This window comes from Rhamphochromis sp. 'chilingali', assembly GCF_963969265.1.
Source record: "Rhamphochromis sp. 'chilingali' genome assembly, chromosome: 11".
Taxonomy (NCBI): domain Eukaryota; kingdom Metazoa; phylum Chordata; class Actinopteri; order Cichliformes; family Cichlidae; genus Rhamphochromis; species Rhamphochromis sp. 'chilingali'.
In genome coordinates, this window is record NC_137938.1 from 3,001,201 (window position 1) to 3,019,047 (window position 17,847).

General features: G+C 44.2%; 1 protein-coding gene across 1 annotated transcript in view; it reads left to right on the forward strand.

Annotated features, from left to right (window-relative positions):
* The window catches only part of taf2 (TAF2 RNA polymerase II, TATA box binding protein (TBP)-associated factor), a 35,446-nt gene extending 21,057 nt beyond the window's left edge, over window positions 1-14,389 (forward strand). The window contains exons 22-27 of the mRNA XM_080897613.1: window positions 305-374; window positions 1,214-1,323; window positions 7,961-8,190; window positions 10,676-10,840; window positions 11,317-11,419; window positions 13,335-14,389. Coding sequence (XP_080753739.1) covers window positions 305-374; window positions 1,214-1,323; window positions 7,961-8,190; window positions 10,676-10,840; window positions 11,317-11,419; window positions 13,335-13,633 — 977 coding nt within the window. The 3' untranslated portion in view covers window positions 13,634-14,389. The remainder of the gene's footprint in view (window positions 1-304; window positions 375-1,213; window positions 1,324-7,960; window positions 8,191-10,675; window positions 10,841-11,316; window positions 11,420-13,334) is intronic.
* Window positions 14,390-17,847: the final 3,458 nt, after the last annotated feature.

Genomic DNA, 17,847 nt, shown 5'->3' on the forward strand with positions numbered 1-17,847 from the left:
GGACTGTTTTTGTGAATTGGTGCTATATGAATAAACTGTTCCTCTATAACACCATTGTTCACAGTGAAACACAAAATGACTTCAGTGTTCATTTAAGACATGTTTGGAAAATGTTAGTGATCCATAACCTTTGAGGAGTGCAAATATGGACGTTACCTTTATGTTTAATGCACCAAAGGACAAGAACGTAATGTAGAGGCATGGTAAAGGACACACTATTAAGTAATGCAAATTTGAATGTTGTTGTTGACACAGCCTGAGCACAGATATGATTCCTGTGTGATTTTGAGTGTTTGTGCTGCAGTGGAGCGGAGTTCAGCGGAGCTGCAGTGGCTGCTCAGCATGGCTCAGAATGACCCAGTTCACTATGTCAGGTCAGACATCACTCACCTCATTTTTGTCACACCCTCACCTTAAAATGTTTGAAACAAATTCACACTCTTTGAGTGTTTGTTGTTGCGTTTCTTTATATGATGAGAGATTGAGTCAGTGTTGATAGTGAAGCAGCTGCTGCGCCTGACGTGATAATAAAGTCAGGGTATCTGTGGCTGTGAAAAAAGCCTTTAAAATTCCTTCTACTTAAAGGTCTCATATCATAAAAATGCCTTTTCTGGATTTTGAGATTTTTATCAACTTTGTGCTATAAATAAAAATCTGAGGTTGTAGTTCCTTTAGCCCCTGGACAACAACAACAACAACAACAACAACAACAACAACAACAACAACAACAACAACAAAGCCAGTCAGAATTTTCTCTGCTTCTTGTGGGAACAGAGTGACTGTAAAGTTTTTGTTTAGAGCAAAACTGTGAATTCACACATCACAAGTGAGGAAGACACTTTTTGCTCATTTTGTTTAGAGCTATACGTTGTTATCATTATGTGTTACTATAATGAGTGTAGCATATGTATGCATATATGTCTGTGTGTATCATGTCTCTTCCATAACTAGTGGGTTAAGGCTGAAACTTTGCCATTAATAATGATGCTTTTAATACAGACTTAATATATCCCTAAATTCTGTTGATTTCACGATCATCATCCCTCTGTGAATACAATCTTAAGTTCTTCCTCTACATTTGTTTTATGTGTCCCATTCAGCGTAGTGTACTCCTAAACGTAACTTACAGCAGGCACGTTTCAGGAATTTTGGGAATGAGCACGAGTACCTGATATGTAGAATTATTAAATCTGTTTCTGTTCTTGACCTACAGACATAAGATCCTGGGTATGCTCTGTAAGAATCCACCATTCACCAAGACAACAGACTCGGCTCTGTGTAACGAAGCGCTGGTCGACCAGCTGTGGAAGTTCATGAACTCTGGTAAGAAACACAGGAGACAAACATTGCTAGTGGCCCCCTGCTGTGCAGGCCCCTGCTGTGCAGGCCTCTGCTGTGCCCAAACTTCAGGGTTTTAGTTCATGGCTCTTTATTGAATCCAAATGCAGTCTCTTGTTGTAAGTTTAAATTTTAGCTGTTTGTTCTTGAGTGCAGTGTTTCAGGGCAAATTTCAACTCCTGAATGAACCGATTAGAGTTTAATGATACAAGTATCTAATATGATGAAGTGATAAAATGTAGGGCTGGGCGATATGGCCTAAAATCCACATCGCGGTATAATTTGAAGCATGTGCTGTAACGATATATATCACGATATATTCTTTTCTTCTGTATAACGTATTTTCCACACTATAAAGACTTAAAATCCTTTAATTTTCTCAAAAATTGAGAGTGTGCCTTATGTATGAATTCTGGTTGTGCTTACTGACCTCGAACCGATTTGGGCAGAAATCTGTTAAAAAATGTTTTAGTACAACTTTGGTAAGCCGCACTGCTTGATGGATCGTCAGAGCATTACGGCTGCCGTAGTGAGGAGCTTCGCGGAGTAATCTGGGTCCAAAACTCCGTCAGCTTCAGGTCCCAAAGTCAAACAAACACTAAGAGTTAAAAACGGTCTAAATTCTTTCATCTTTAATAAAATCATCAGCGTTGCTGCTTTACCAGGTGTAATAATTAAGTTTTACATCCATGAAAACAGAATTTATTAAATTTAACGGAGTTAGAAGTTAACAGGAAGTTAGCTCGCTAGTTTACACCTAAACATGACCTACCATGTTCTGAGAGATTTTTGAAACTAATTCAAACGTACAGCTCTGCTACCACTTCCAACATAAATGAAGACAGAAAACTAAACAGCAGTGGCGTTTGCAGGTTACTGAAGTTGGACTACCTGGTTTATAATGTTGTGCTACGTGATTGCTAGCGACACAGCTATGTTAGCATAACATTAGCTGGAGGATGAACGCCAACTTTTTTCCACTTGATAAAAGTTAACATGAGGGATTCTGGTGGTCAGGGACAAATGCAATCGCATAGCAGGATGCTGTACACGGGCCAAACTTCAGTCAGGAGAACAACTGAGATTATTCATCCACAATACGAGGTTAGTTATTAATATAATGAAACAACATGGGAACAGAGCAGCTGTGAGAGAATTCAGCATTAATGAATCAATGTTACGGAAGTGGAGGAAGCGCAGGTTTTGGCTTTCCCCATGTTTCAAAAGTGCTTCATGTCTTTGCTGTGACTGTCGCCCGCCATAATTTGCAGATGGTAATGGTTGTAGCCGCTGCGATGCTTTCGACCAAAACAGGCGCAGCTTGATGACATCATCAACATACGCGATAATAATAATAATAATAATAATAATGGATTGGATTTATATAGCGCTTTTCAAGGCACTCAAAGCGCTTTACAATTCCACTATTCATTCTCTCTCACATTCACACACTGGTGGAGGCAGCTACAGTTGTAGCCACAGCTGCCCTGGGGCAGACTGACAGAAGCCAGGCTGCCATTTCGCGCCATCGGCCCCTCTGGCCAACACCAACACAGCGATAGAGCGATATAGTCAAAATCTCTATCGTTGGCCAAATTTATATCGTTTCTATTGCCCACCCGTAATCAAATGTAAAGTGATGACATTATAGTGTCTCTCTTTGCTCTGACAAGAAGAAGCTCAGCTAAAACACTTCTCTGTCCATCATTGTCCGACACGGTTCCTCAGTAGAACAATAGTACAATACTACACACTTTTTCATACACTGAATTGTAACACACTCTACAGTGGTCATCTTGAAACTGTGATTGTACAGACTCCTCTTTTCTCTGCTGCCTGGATGAAGACGTGTAAAGTAGGGCTGGGTATCGTCCCTGATTTCTAGAATCGATTCGATTTGAATCTGGGAAATTTTGCCTCAGACAGTCAGAAATATTATAACTCAGATCAGTACATTTACATCTTTTTGTATCTATAAAAAGGAAGCTGACACTTTCCAGACTTTATCAAAGGTGTGAGCGTCACAGCAGAGGCCTTTGTGTCAAAGCAGCTGAAGATAAAACAGAAACACATGAAGGTGGTTTTCCTGTTCTGGGATTTTATAAAAGTATTCTGCAGTCGATCAAAAACGAAAGAAAACCATTAATCAACAATGAACATCACCTCTGACGTTACAGCGGTTTGATTAGAGACACGGCGTTTTGCATTTTGTATAATTTTAAAAAGTTTACATTTGTTCAGTATTGAACGGCAGAAATTAGGTTTTCTTTTTGGAAGTAAGTAAAAGGGAAAAACAGCGGCCGACAGCCTGTAAACAACGTAGACTTGTGCGTAACAAGCAAGCGAATTTTATCCTGGTGGAAGCAAAACAGCAAAAGTCAGAGTGAGTCCATGACGATGTTTATGTGAAGCTTAGTTTGGATCAATGTTGTTTGGAGAGAGATAAACTAACAGCTTCTGAATCAGCGCAAAAAGGGCGTGAACATAAAGCTCGACCCGCCGACACATCAGAGTCAGCGAGCTGTCGGCTTTCAGCCCCGCCCGTGTCCGTGGCGTCGGTGAGAAAGTCACAGCTCACTGATTCTGATCCGTCGGCGGGTCGAGCTTTGTGTTCACGTCTCTGTGCAGAGTCCGTGCTCCTGCTCTCATTTACTGTCTTAAATGTTTGGTGGTTGTTGATATTTTGTGAGGTTTCACCTGAGATTCTGGTGTTTCAGGAAAAATAAATTCATATTAAAAAAATCAGGATTTTAATGAATCGATATCACGTTATCCAAGCGAGAATCGATTTTAATCGATAAATCGATCATCAAAACCCAGCCCCAGTGTAAAGCATCAGAAGTAAAATCTGCACGTTGATACACTCTAGGTGCGATGACACAAATGGATGAACAATTTTGTCTAGCTCAGAGGACGAGAATATAGCTCACGATTTAGAAATATTCCTCAAATTAAAGAAATGGGAACTTGGTATAGTTTTATATATGAGTCAAAGTTCAGAGCCTATCCAGCTCATCATGTGACTCAAACGCCACATAAACCTGAATGTCATCAGCATAGAAATAATAAGAAATGCCAAAAAAAAGAATGATACCGGCTAAAGGAAGCATGTAAACAGAAAATAACAACCAGGATTACGCCTTGTGGAACTCCATGTGTAAAAGGAGAAATCGCTTCCTCCAACAGAGGACGTCCTTCAGATAAACAGGAGGGAAACCAGTGAAGTGCCGAGTCAGAGATACCAACAATGGGTACAAACCAATTACCTGCAACAGATGCCATTAAAAATCATTGTAGAGCTTTGAAACAGCAGTCAGGTCTCTGACAAGCATGATGAGAGTTTCATTTAGTCTAACCGGAGAGAACCAGAGAAGAACCTTAAGTCCGTAACCTGATTCTCACCATGACGGAGAAATAAATAGCTACTCTGTGACATCACACAGAAAAAATGGCATGAAACTTTAGAGCAGACTAACAAGGAGCACTTGCACATAAGCACAACTCTTATTTGAACACATGTTTAATGTGAACCTGTTTTACTGGAACGGTATACGTGTGACAGAAAGAAAGCACAATAGCTGCTGGAGTAGGCACACAGCTTCCAGACTGAACACAGGACCTGATCCTGTCTCGTGACAGCCTCACACTGCCGTCAGTCTCGCTCTGTGGCTGCACAGCTGTCTCCTCAGGTTCACAGCAGTGTGTCTGATTAATGAGCTTTAAGTTTTGGTCTGCTGCCGTACGGCTTTTGTTCCTCGGGAACAAATTACAACGTAGCTTTTCCTTCTCCTCTCACGATGTGGGCTCTACCCATGAACCACAGGCAGGGCAAATTACACTGATGGCGAGGTCAGCTAATGCTCACTCAGTTGTTCTTGCAAGAACTGCGCCCACAGCTAATATACACTGTATGTACCAGAACCAAGAACATGTTTTCTTCACAGCATGCTGTCTTTAATTTCTCTGGGACACAATTCCAGGAAAGTCACTTGAGCTAAAAAGTTTCCTCTCTGTACACGGAGCCACGGCCAGCAGAGGCTTGGAAGTTTAAGTTGAAAGAAATTATTGTATTTGGACTGAAGAACTTAAAAAGCACCAGACTTTTACCACTTCTCTTCTGGTCGTTACATCTGCACTGAGGAGACCTGCTCTCTGAATGGTTTCAAAACCCAGACTCTCTGTATTGTGTTGTTCTCAGCATGCCCCACCAAGGCCCCTTCACATGCTGCCTTTAACCCCCTCAGTGAGCATGCAGGAGGACGCGGGGTTCTTTCAGAAAAGTCGTTTACTGGTCCATTTACAGTGTTTTCCAAATGTTTGAAGGCCTTCTCATTGAGTTTGTTTATTATTGTTGGCAGGAGGCTGTGAAGTGCAACCATCAACTGACTTATTTCTATCAAGCATAATAACTGCAGCTTATAATCATCTCATCACCACAACAACATGAAGCTGCGATAAATAACTTCCACGTGTCTGACTGGACAGACTTCTGTCAGACTCCTAAACCAAGCAGCTGTTGCTCAGCTCTCATACAGGATACTGACTGTAATCCTCTACAGCAGATCACAGCAAAAGACTTGGTTCTGTCTTTGTGCTTTCAAACTGGTAATGCAACACTTGAGTCTCTCAGTCAGCTGGTTTCCAGAAAATGAGAAAACCTTCAGCTTTTGCCAGTTTGCATGAATCAGCACTAAAGTAAAGTGGCATTAAACTGCAGATGCATATTCTCTGCTCCAGAATGACCTTGAGCCTTGGTTTAATTCCTTCTACACACCTTTAGCTCCACACAGGTGTCTGCAGATCTGACACCCTGAATGATACAGCCACACGGACATCCTGTTGAGAACCGAGGGGGAAAAATAATCCTTCAGTTCAACCTTTTCTTGTGATTTGTGTGTCCACTACAGAGAGAATAAGTGAATAGGCGGAGTTTCATGAGGTTCTCTCGAGAGCGGTGTGGCTCTGCAACTCAGTGTGGCTGTAGTAAACCATCAGTTTCAGTATGGATAAATCTTTCTGTTTATTATGAATGATTTATTTAAAACAAATATTCAGTGTATTCAGTGTGAGAGGAAGTTAAGTAAAGAAAATATAGGATTTTCCAGTGGGATGACACAAATGTCATACAGAGAGGAAGCTGAAGATGATGCAAATCATCAGCTTCAGGGTCTCCAAACATGCTGCTGTGCATGATGATCAGAGGTTTGTCCAGAATTATCTTTGCAAACTTGCTCTGTGCCACCACGTTGTCTTTAGAGACAAGAGGTTTTCTCCTGGCAACCCTTCCAAACATATTAGCATGTGGCCGCTCATTACCATCCTGCTTCCTGCTTCCATTGGATTGCATTAGACTTTGTGTAGTTAGCTGTCCTTCTGACTTTGCTGTGTAGTTGTTGTTAGCTGCCAGTCGCAGCAGATGGCCCCGCCCCTCCCTGAGCCTGGTCGGAGGTTTCTTCCTGTTAAAAGGGAGTTTTTCCTTCCCACTGTCACCAAAGTGCTGCTCATAGGGGGTCATATGATTGTTGGGTTTTTCTCTGTATGTATTATTGTAGGGTCGACCTTACAGTATAGAACACCATGAGGTGACTGTGATTGGGCGCTGTATGAATAACATTGTTTTTCTGTGTTTTAGTGCTAGCTGCCATCTTTTGATGTCTTCAGAAGAAGCTAACTGTACAAATTTAAACCAAACAATATTGGCAACTGTGAGAGTTAAAAGGTCTTCATGGATGTGATTTCTGTAGGTCCTTTGACTAGTTATGGTCTACATCTTGGTGCAGCGCTTATATACAAACCCAAAGCTCTGCTTTCTATTGTGTCCTCAGTTTTCATTATTTCTTTCTCTTCCAGGGGGTCCTGTCTTTCAGCCAAAGGTTTAGTCTGCCAAACAAAATACACTCCATGTCAGAAGCCAATTACAAGTATATGTTCACAGTTTCATGTTCTTCTGGGCTTTTATTCCAACATGTTATTAAATTTATAGATTTACAAGTTTGAGGCATGGACATAAATATTAATGATCATTGTTTCCTGACGATGTCTGTTTGCCGTTCTGGTTAGTGTGAGCGGCTGCCAGTTGAAACCCGAGCTGCCCGGCGTGTGGTAACCTTAAATACCATGTTCTGATAGCGTGTTGGTCATTTTATAATCCTTTTTCTCCATAGCCCCCCGTGTGTTAAACCAGCACACTCACACAGGATGGTGTTTCACTGACTGAAGGTCAGGGAACACAAACTAAGAGGACGTTCTGCTGCTGTTAGTCGTTTTTTCAATCATCTTCTAAAACCACAGGCCAGCCTCTGGCCTTTGGTTTGCTGGCTTCAGCAAGATTTGGAGTTTACTTCATGCCAAATCCAAACTACTCAAATGACTCACATAATGAGACATTCAGGCTTGCTGTCACTGAGAGCCTATTATCTGTATTTAGTAGTGTTGGGATTGTCTCTCCGGGGATGTCAAATAAAGCGTGTGGTCGAGCAGTATGCAGGATTAAATGCGGGCATGTACTCGTTGAAAAAAACGTAACATGCTTGTAGATTTCCAAACGACTGCACTCAAAGCTGCCGTGTTAGAGAGTACGACAGCAGGCTCAGGAGATGTAATATATCCTCTTCTTTCTCAGGTACGTCCCATGACTGGCGGCTGCGCTGCGATGCTGTCAATCTCTACTACATGTTGTTTGGTCTGACTCGGCCCTCGTGCCTTCCGCTGCCAGAACTGGGCCTGGTACTCAACCTGAAGGAGAAGAAAGCAGTACTTAATCCCACCATCAAGCCTGAGCTGGGAGTCGGTGCTGTTATGGACACGCCTGCCAGCATAGGCATCCACGGTGTGGGCATGAGCTATGCAACAGTAAGTGTTGGGCAGTCACTTCATTGCCAATGTTGTTGTTTTTAAAAGCAAAACTCCACCCGTCCACGCCGTCATGGTGCGAAAGGCGATGCAGACTCTGGACAGGTTGTAGCCTATCATAGGGCTGACAGACAACCACAGTCAAGTCACCAGTTAGCCTAGCATCCATGTCTTTGGACTGTGGGCGGAAGCTGGAGTGTCTGGTGAGAACCCACACAGGAACCAGAGAACATGCAAACTCCACACAGGAAGGCCTCGGCTGGCCAGTGGAGTCAAACCCAGGATTCTAGCTGCTACACAGCTACCAAGAAGCTAACAGGAAGTAAAAACCATCAAGTATTTCACCTCGAAAGCTGGATCCTCACTCCCCACTTTATTATGTACATCGGTTCAACTGCTTGTTAATGCAGATATCCAACCTGGTCGTCTGTGAACACAGAACACGTCACAGCTTGAAGCAGATGGGCGATAGCAGCAAAGGACACACTGGCTGCTAAGAACAGCAAACTGAGACTGGATTGTGTTTTTAGCCGAAATCCTCAGTATGACATGAAGGCTGGAGCCACCAGGGCGTCTCCACAAGCTGCCTTTACCCCCACTCAGTGAGCATGCAGGAGGACTGTGGGTTCTTGTACTTTCAGGGATCTCAGGAAAAGTAGTTTACTGGTCCATATACGGTGTTTTCCAGATCATATTTAAAGACTTCGTTGCTGCTTATTCAGAGTTTGTTTATTATTCCATGTTGGCAGGAGGCTGTGAAGACCTATTTCTATCAAGCATAATAACTGCAGTTTATAATCCTCTCATCACCACAACGACATGAAACCGATCACTTTTGGTCTGGTTGATAAATAACTTCCCACTTCCACGTGTCTGACTGGACAGTTTTCTGTCAGACCCCTAAACCAAGCAGCTGTTGCTCAGCGCTCATACCGTTTGATCACTGACTGTAATCCTCTACAGCAGATCCCCGATGAACTGGAGGAATGTTGCTTGGTTTGAGTTTCTGCTTTGACAGTTAGATAGTAGGATCAGAAAACATGGATCCATCCTGCTTTATAACCACGGTACAGGCACTTTCTTCTCCCGTAGTACCAGCTGAGCATCGTTTCAACACCCAAGCGTACTCGAGTATTGTTGCTGACCATGTCCAAATCCTTTATGCCCACACTGTCTTTATGTACCATGTTCTGACAGCTGTTTCCAGCAGGATAACACACAGCGTGACAAACCTCGGGTCACTGCACACTGGTGTCTTAAGGATGAGAGTGAGTGAATATTCTGAAGCATGGCTCCCAAACAGACGACGAGGCGTCCAAAGACCAACCTGAGAACTTAAGTTGAACTTGGAGCGGAGTAAATGTTGGCGGTTTAAGTGTCTCCAGCAGCCTTACGACGGTGTGATGAGTTATCGTGTCGGGTTTCACTCGTTTTTAACTCCAGCGGTGATGTCAGCAACTAACTGCTCGGCGGTCGTTTCTTTTCCTTCAGTCGTTTTTGATTTACGTGTGCCACACTGAAACGTTCACACGGCGCACACGTAGAAGCTGCCTCATAAAAGCGGTATTATTTTTGGTTGGACCCTGTGTAATTATGGCTACTACAGCATAATGCTGCCAGCAGTATTTGGCTGTACCCCATCGTCACTGCGTCAGCCAGAATCACCAAACAGAACAGCCTTCTGCTTGTTTGTCCATGATCAAAATCTCTGCGGCGGTTGATTGAACCACTCCATTACACACGCTAACTGCAGCGCACACTCAGAAGTCTGCAGGTTCTCAAAGATATGATTGAAACCATGTAAAGTGTGTCATGACTCTGTTTAACATGAAGTGCCCAGAATTTTAGGACTCGGTCCTCTTCACTGCCCTTAACCCCAGTTTTTCTACCAACACGTTGGCCCCACACCTTAAAATGACCGTTGGAAAAGCGAGTATGGCGAAACGTGCACATGTTACATTTTAAGACGGTGTTAATCTTTTTAAATAAAAGCCTCACACTCCAAAATCGCCTCTGCAGGGCTAAAGTGAACTGGAGACACATTTCAAATGCTCAACCTCTGTGTGCAAGCTAGCATCAGCCAAAGCAGTTAGCACTAAAGCCCTGACGTGGTAGCATTGTAGGACTGCTTAGCTCCCACTCAGCTGTACTTGTTGTAGTCACGTACTGTTGGATGGACAGTGGCAGTGTTGAAAAACACGTGGACTCTAACAGTAATGTGAGCTAGGTATGTATGCACAGGCAGAGGCCCATAGATGCTTCAATCTAATCATAACTGCTCATTTTCAACCAAGTTTCAAGTCCTTGTGTAGCTGGATTTGCTATTTGTGATACTTGGTGAGCTGATTTAGCTTAAATGTTAATAGCAATTATAACAGTTCTCTAATAAAGTGTGTATTCTATTGCTGTAGCTACTTTACTGCCCTGTCCTGCTGTCAGAGCTGGAGCTGCTGCTCATTCTGATTTCTTTCTTTGTGTCTGTCAGGTGGACGACGAGCCAGATCCTGTCTCACTGGGTGTGTGTGGCGTAGGCCAGCCCCCTCAGGGCCTGAAGAGGAAGGCTGACACCCCACTGGGATCTCCTCCAGAGCCAGGACAGGTACTGCAGCAGCAGGATGATGATGGAAGGGGAGCACGCTACAAGATCAGAGTAAGACGCTAATGACACACTAAAGGAAAATTCATCACCCATATTTTTAAAACACTAAACAGAAAAGAACAATATAATCTGCACCAAACACCAACGTCTCTTGATGGTGACGGCAGGTGATAGTGGTGATGCAGGACATTTAAACAAGAAGCCATCACTACTGTAGCCGTAGTAACTTCAGATCAGCTGGACAACTGCTGATGCTTTATACCTCTGTTAAGCTGTCCACCAAATCTGAAAAACAAAACTGCTTAACAATGTCTCTGTTCACAGTAAAACTTTCCAACATGTCAAGTCTGTTAAACAAAACTGTTGTGCAGTTTATACTCGATGGGCTGTTCCACTGAAATCTGGAATAACACGTTAAGAAACGTCTCCTCTTTATAGTGGCTCACAAAAGCATTATGATCCATAAAAACTGCTTTCATTGAAACTGAACGATTCACTATCTCTAATTAACTTCTGCTCTGTTGTAGTTCAACACTATGGAAGATGAAGACATTGACATGGAAACTGTTCATGACAGTCAGGCCTTCATTCACCATCACCTAAATCTGCTGGAGAGACCTTCTACACCTGGTACACACACACACACACACACACACACACACACTGCCGAATGCCTAACCCTAAACCTAAACATAACCTAATTGTAACGCTGACACTAAAACCACATTTTGAGCCTCAAAAAGGCTTCAAACTTGTGCGGCCCGGGTTGTGTGTCCTCACAAGTGACTGTTGGTTCTCACAAGTATAGCAGAATGCAGATTTTGGTCCTCACAAAGATAGCTAGACAGGAACACACACACACACCACTGTAGAGGACATTACATTCACGTCACATCCTACAAGCAAGCACTTGACAACAAGAAGAAACCAGCAAAACCAGGCTCAGTGAGGCGCACCAGTACCTCAGCTGGTCGGGGGTGAGGGCGATTAATAATAACTAATGATTATAAATGCAGTGGTGTATAAACACAAAGTGAATAGGAGGCTAAGGCGCTTGGAAGGAGTGACTGGACTTCCTTAAATGTCTTGAAGACGTTTCCCCTCGCATCCACGAGGCTTCGTTATTTCTAACACGGTGAAGAGTACCAGGTATTTCAACCCTTGTGGAGTTCCACTCAGAGCCATCGTTAGCAATATAAACTCAGCCACCTACAACTTTCTGCAAACACCAGCCTAGCTTCACTTGTGGGCAACACACCCCATCACATCAAACACTCCACTAACTTCTCCAACAAGGTCTGCAACGTTATGCTGAATCCAGATAAAAACATGCCTGTGCCACAGGATCTCCAGTATCACCCATTGTAGCCAAGCTTCACAAGGAGGAAGTGGAAAGTGAAGCTCTGGGCTCTTCAAAGGGACAGAGCCTAACCACTGGTACAGCTACATGGATGATACCTGGGTCAAAATCCAAACCCAAGCAGTAGAAGCCTTCACTGTTCATCCCTCTACACTGGAGGAACCAAACAGCCGCTCCATAAACACATGGCAGAACATAGAAGAGCCACCTCGACAGGACATCTGGGGCATTATTAAACACATCCACTGATGGCTGAAGAGCCTTAATCTGAACCTAAAGGGGAGCTCGGGCCACTGGTTTGGGTTGAGTCCAGCCAGGGAATAGAAACCTGCAGAAACCTGACCTTTTTGGGTTTCTGTAGAAAGTAAACTTGCTCTGCAAATAAACTTGGAGTGAGTAACAAATGAGGTCAATATTTGCAGGTTCCCAGTCAGAATTTTAAACTGGTAACTCAACTCAGATTTTGAAGCAGCCACAGCAGCCTCGAGTTACCAAAGATGGCGGCAGTAGGAAAACTGTCAAAGCACTGTTGTGTATTTGGGGCTATGCACACAGCACTGACTGCACGTTTTTCTTCTTCTTCTTTTTTCCCGTCTGTCCCGTTTGGCTCTTTTGTCATCAGAATTATTGTCTAAAGGCGAAGAAAGATGCCGGATTTACTTTACCAAATGGACCATCCCAGCCTCGCTGTATTGGTCTGTTTGATTCACCTTTTATTGTTTATCTTATTTTCACTTGCTCCACACGGGACAGACATGACTGGGAGAAAGAAAGAGGGAAAGAAAAAGAGCGGGGAAGAGGGACGGTGATAAAGGGCAAAAAACAAAAACCAACAAAACAAACAGACAAAAAAACACAAATATCGATCACCTGGATCACCTGTTGAGAAAGAAAAAAGAGAAAACGAGCAAAAAAAGAGCAACATAATAAACAACATCATCGCGATGATCTATGTGAATATAACAGTAAACACTGAATATTATTGTGCAGCACGTAAGACCGACAGCAGTTTCTGTCGTGTAGTGGTTATCACGTTTGCCTGACTGCACTGTTTTTAAAAGAAACCTGCTTTTCGCTGTATTGCTAGTGATGCACGAGAAAGGTAGCCAGCTATCAGAGCGTGGCAACGAACAGGCCTTTGACACACCCCAGCTTTAAATCTGACACTTGTCTTTCTCATCTCAGGTAAAGAGCCATCATCTGTTGAACAGGCTCTGCTGTCCATGCCTGCCACACCCGTGCCATCTTTCCCCAAAGAGACCACCTCCTCATCCTCTAAGCATGGAGGCGACCACGGCCACCATCACCACCACCATCACCATGAGCATAAGAAGAAGAAGAAGAAGCATAAGCACAAGCACAAGCACAAGCACAAACATGAGAGCAAGGACAAGGAGAAGGACCGAGACCGGGACAACTCGCACACCTACAGCAACAGCCCGGCCAGCGGCAGGTCGCTGCGCTCGCCCTCTCTGTCCGACTGAGCGTCCAGAGGCTGGCGCTCTCCAGCTGCTGTTGGCGCCGGCTGGGTTAACGGCTTGCATGTGGCATGCAACAGCACACTTGCCTCCGTTGCTTCCATGTCTGGACTCAACATTGATTCCTCAGTAGTATTATGAACAGGAACTCTGCTGTTGCAGTGTAAGCCTCAGAACCGAAGTCCTCGGCACAGACACCGGGGAAACTTCCACTGAGGCTGTGATGTCATCCAGGTAAACCCTCCCGAGACCTCCCTGTGTCCTTACACCACACACACACGTACACCACTTCCAGGCTGTGTGGGGCGTGCAACCACACACACCTCTCTCCACAAACAGCCTCACCCCACAGCTCAATCCCAGCATTCAGCGTCTGCTGAGGGGAGAAGTGACGGCTCGTGTTGTGGATTCTGCATGGACGGCGTGCAGAGACATTAAACTGATGGATTTCACTGCACTGCACCACTGAAACTCGAGTAGTGTGCGCGCGCGTGTGTGTTTTATACTTTGCTTCCTAATTGCATATGTTTTGGTATCCACAGACGTTGTAACTGCATTAAACAGCGTTCGTGGCTGGGTTTACTCTGGCATCATGTCTTAGCTTTGATTAGGTGGTTTTAACCAATGAGAAGAACAGAAGTCATTCAGCATTTAGATAAACAGCTGAGCCCTCTGTCATCAAAAACGGTTTTTGTATCTTCTGGTTCACCTCACCATGCCGAAATCCAACAATAAAAGAAAAAGATTGTGTCACTCTTCAAATGTTGCCGTTCTTTCCTCATTGTGTACATGTGAATGTTTGTGGGAAGCCTCCTCCTCAGCCTGTCAGGAGGTTGGAAATTCCCTTGATGGGATTGTAGTGTTTTCATTGAGTTAATGACAGTTGTACGAGTCCAAAACCTGTAAAATGCAAATGGGCTGCAGCACAATGTAGAGCGTACCAACTACAAGATGAACTTTTGTAAGAGATCAGTGTAATTTTTTATTGTAGTTTTATTTGAATGGAGCCAGAATATCAGCCAAGCATCAAGAAAAAAGACTTTGTTCTGAACTGTTTTGCATGTCACTGAGTGAAATAAGGATTTGTTCCTCCCCAGGTCTGTGCGCCTGTGTTGCACACACATTACAAGCAATCACTTAGAGCTATTCCCGATCTCAGCTTGATATGTGTATAAGGCACCAGTCCAGTCAGTTTCTGCCATTCCAACCTCTCCTCCACCGTCGGTAGGACCAAAGAGCTGGAGGTCGGGATAAGATCGTAGACCTGCAGGAGGCTGAAATGAGCTACGATGCCATCAGCAAAAAAGCTCGATGAGCAGGTGAGATGACTGACATAATAATGGAGCAGTTATTCAGAAATGGAAGAAATGTTAAGTGACCATCAATCAGCCTCGGTCTGGGGCTTTCTACAAGATCTTGCCTCGTGTGAGGACGATCATGAGAAATGTGGTGAATCAGACTAACTGCACCAGAGGAGCTTGTTGAGGAGGCAGGTGCGCAGGCTCATCTTACGTTCACCAGTGAACGTGTGTCGCAGCTGCAGCAGCAGTCGTGTATGGTGTTGTGAAAAAAAGGACCGAAATGCAGGGACTGACATAGACGTGAGGGGTGAGCTTTGATTTACATGAGGCGATAATACAGATAAAGATAATACAACGGAGGTGGCGAGGACAGGAACTAAGATAAACCTGAACTGGAAAAAACTAGTAAAGCTGAAATCATAATATGCAGGGAGAGAGAGGGGAATGACACACTGAAGGAGGACACAGCTGAACCTGATTAGACACAACAGAGACAGACCCTCAGAGTAAAACAGGACAAAGTCAGGGACACGAACAGAGCACCGGGGGAGGACACAGGATACCAACATCAGAATAAACTAGAACATAAAAGAATAATACTAAACACAAAACGCTGGGTGAAACGACCCAGGACCGTGACAATGTGATTCAGAGGAGAAAGTGTTGTGGGAACATGAAACCAAACAGACCTCTTTGGCATCATCGTGTTTGGAGGAACAGAAATGCTGAGTATATCCCAAAAACACCACCTCCACAGTAAAGCATGGAGGTGGAAACATTACGCTTTGAGACTGTTTCTCTGTTAAGGACACAGGACAACTTCATGTTGCCCTGTAGGGGATAAGAGATGGGACTTGTGTATCGTAAAACCACGGTCCCTTAGCCAGAACACTGAAGATGGGCCTTGAATGGTTCTTCCAGCTTAGCAGTGATATAAAAATATTTCCGAGTGGTCAAAGAAGCACATTAAGGTCACGGAGTGGCTCCAGACTCTCCAGATCTCAGTCCTGCAGAAAATTGTAGAGGGAAGCTTTGAGTTCAAGTCATGTGCTCGCTTGAAGGGGCTCGTCTGTTGGGGGTTTTCTTTGTAGCACTGTGGGGTCTTTACATTACAACATAAAGCACCTTGAGGCAACTGTTGCTGTGATTTGGTGCTATATAAATAAAACTGAATTGAAGTTGCCAAGCAGCAGCCAAGAAACCTAAAGGATTAAGATTTTCTGTAGAGTGGAACAAAATCCCCCCTGAGATGTGTGCAAACCTGTGCTTGCCAATAAGAGTTGTTAGTGTTGTTAGTGTTGTTAGTGTTGTTTTGCCGGAGGACCAAATACTTATTTCACTCAATGACATGCAAACATGAGTTCCTGCCCCAAGTGGAGGAGTTCAAGTATCTCGGGGTCTTGTTCGCGAGTGATGGGAGAAGGGAGCCGGAGATCGACAGACTGATTGGGGCTGCAGCTGCAGTAATGCGGACGCTGCATCGGTCCGTCGTGGTGAAGAGGGAGTTGAGTGTAAAAGCGAAGCTCTCAATTTACCGGTCGATCTACATCCCTACCCTCACCTATGGCCACGAGCTGTGGGTAGTGACCGAAAGAACGAGATCGCGGATACAAGCGGCAGAAATGAGCTTCCTCCGAAGGGTGGCTGGCCTCTCCCTTAGAGATAGGGTGAGAAGTTCGGCCATCCGGGAGGGGCTCAGAGTAGAGCCGCTGCTGCTCCACATCGAAAGGAGCCAGCTGAGGTGGTTCGGGCATCTGACAAGGATGCCTCCTGGGCGCCTCCTGGGTGAGGTGTTCCAGGCATGTCCCACCGGGAGGAGGCCCCGGGGCAGACCCAGGACACGCTGGACAGATTATATCTCTCGGCTGGCCTGGGAACGCCTTGGAGGAGGTGGCTGGGGAGAGGGAGGTCTGGGCCTCTTTGCTTAGGCTGCTGCCCCCGCGACCCGGCCTCGGATAAAGCGGATGAAGATGGATGGATGGATGAACATGCAAATCATTACTTTAACATAATGCGCTTTTTCTGGATTTGTGGTTGACATTCTCTCTCCATTTAAAGGAAACTACTTTAAAATTTAGAGACTGTTCATTTCTTTGGAAGTGAGCAAAGATCTCTGAAAAGCGGTTTGCAAGATGGACGTAAGCCCTCTACCTCACCATGTAAAGCACCTTGAAGCGAGTGTTGACATTGTCGAGATGAAATATTATTTTACTGTTACTATTCATAATCCTTATTATTGTTGCATCATTTATGATTTATCATTGTTATCATTTCATTGACACATTTATTGAAACTGGTGAGGTTATATTAAAGTCTGTATTTCAGGTGTTAGCATAAGCACATAATCTTTCATTGCAGGTGCAACTGTAATCATGTTACACACATATTGCATAATTAAAGGGTTGAAGCTCGGTTAAGTTAATTAATGGTTTGAAGCTACGGGCAGCGTGATGTCTGGCCGATCAATGGAGCAAAGTTCAGCTATTGAAAGGTTGCCTACATGTTTACAGTATAATTTACTACATGTTGCCTGTGTGCATTTAGCAGCCTGCTGCACTGGAGTTTGCCTGGTAACAGATGACCTAGAGGGAGGTCATGCACTTAGATTAACGACACAGACACATAGCCTGTCTGGGTAAACTGATTGCAAGTGTTGTCTAAGTCTAGAAAAGTGTAATAACAGGATGCATCTGGGCGGCGGTGGAGGAACTGAGAGAGGAACTGTTCTGTTTAAGAATATCTGACATAGAATTACTGGAACAGGCATGTTGTTTTTCATCTGCGGTGACGGAGTTACTGGTCATCATAAGTATAAATATCACACCCACCTATTGTCAGGCGGGAGATGGAGCCTGATGTTTTGCAGACCCCATTTTCACCACATGTATGTGTTTTAATAAAATCATTTGTGTTGACCCA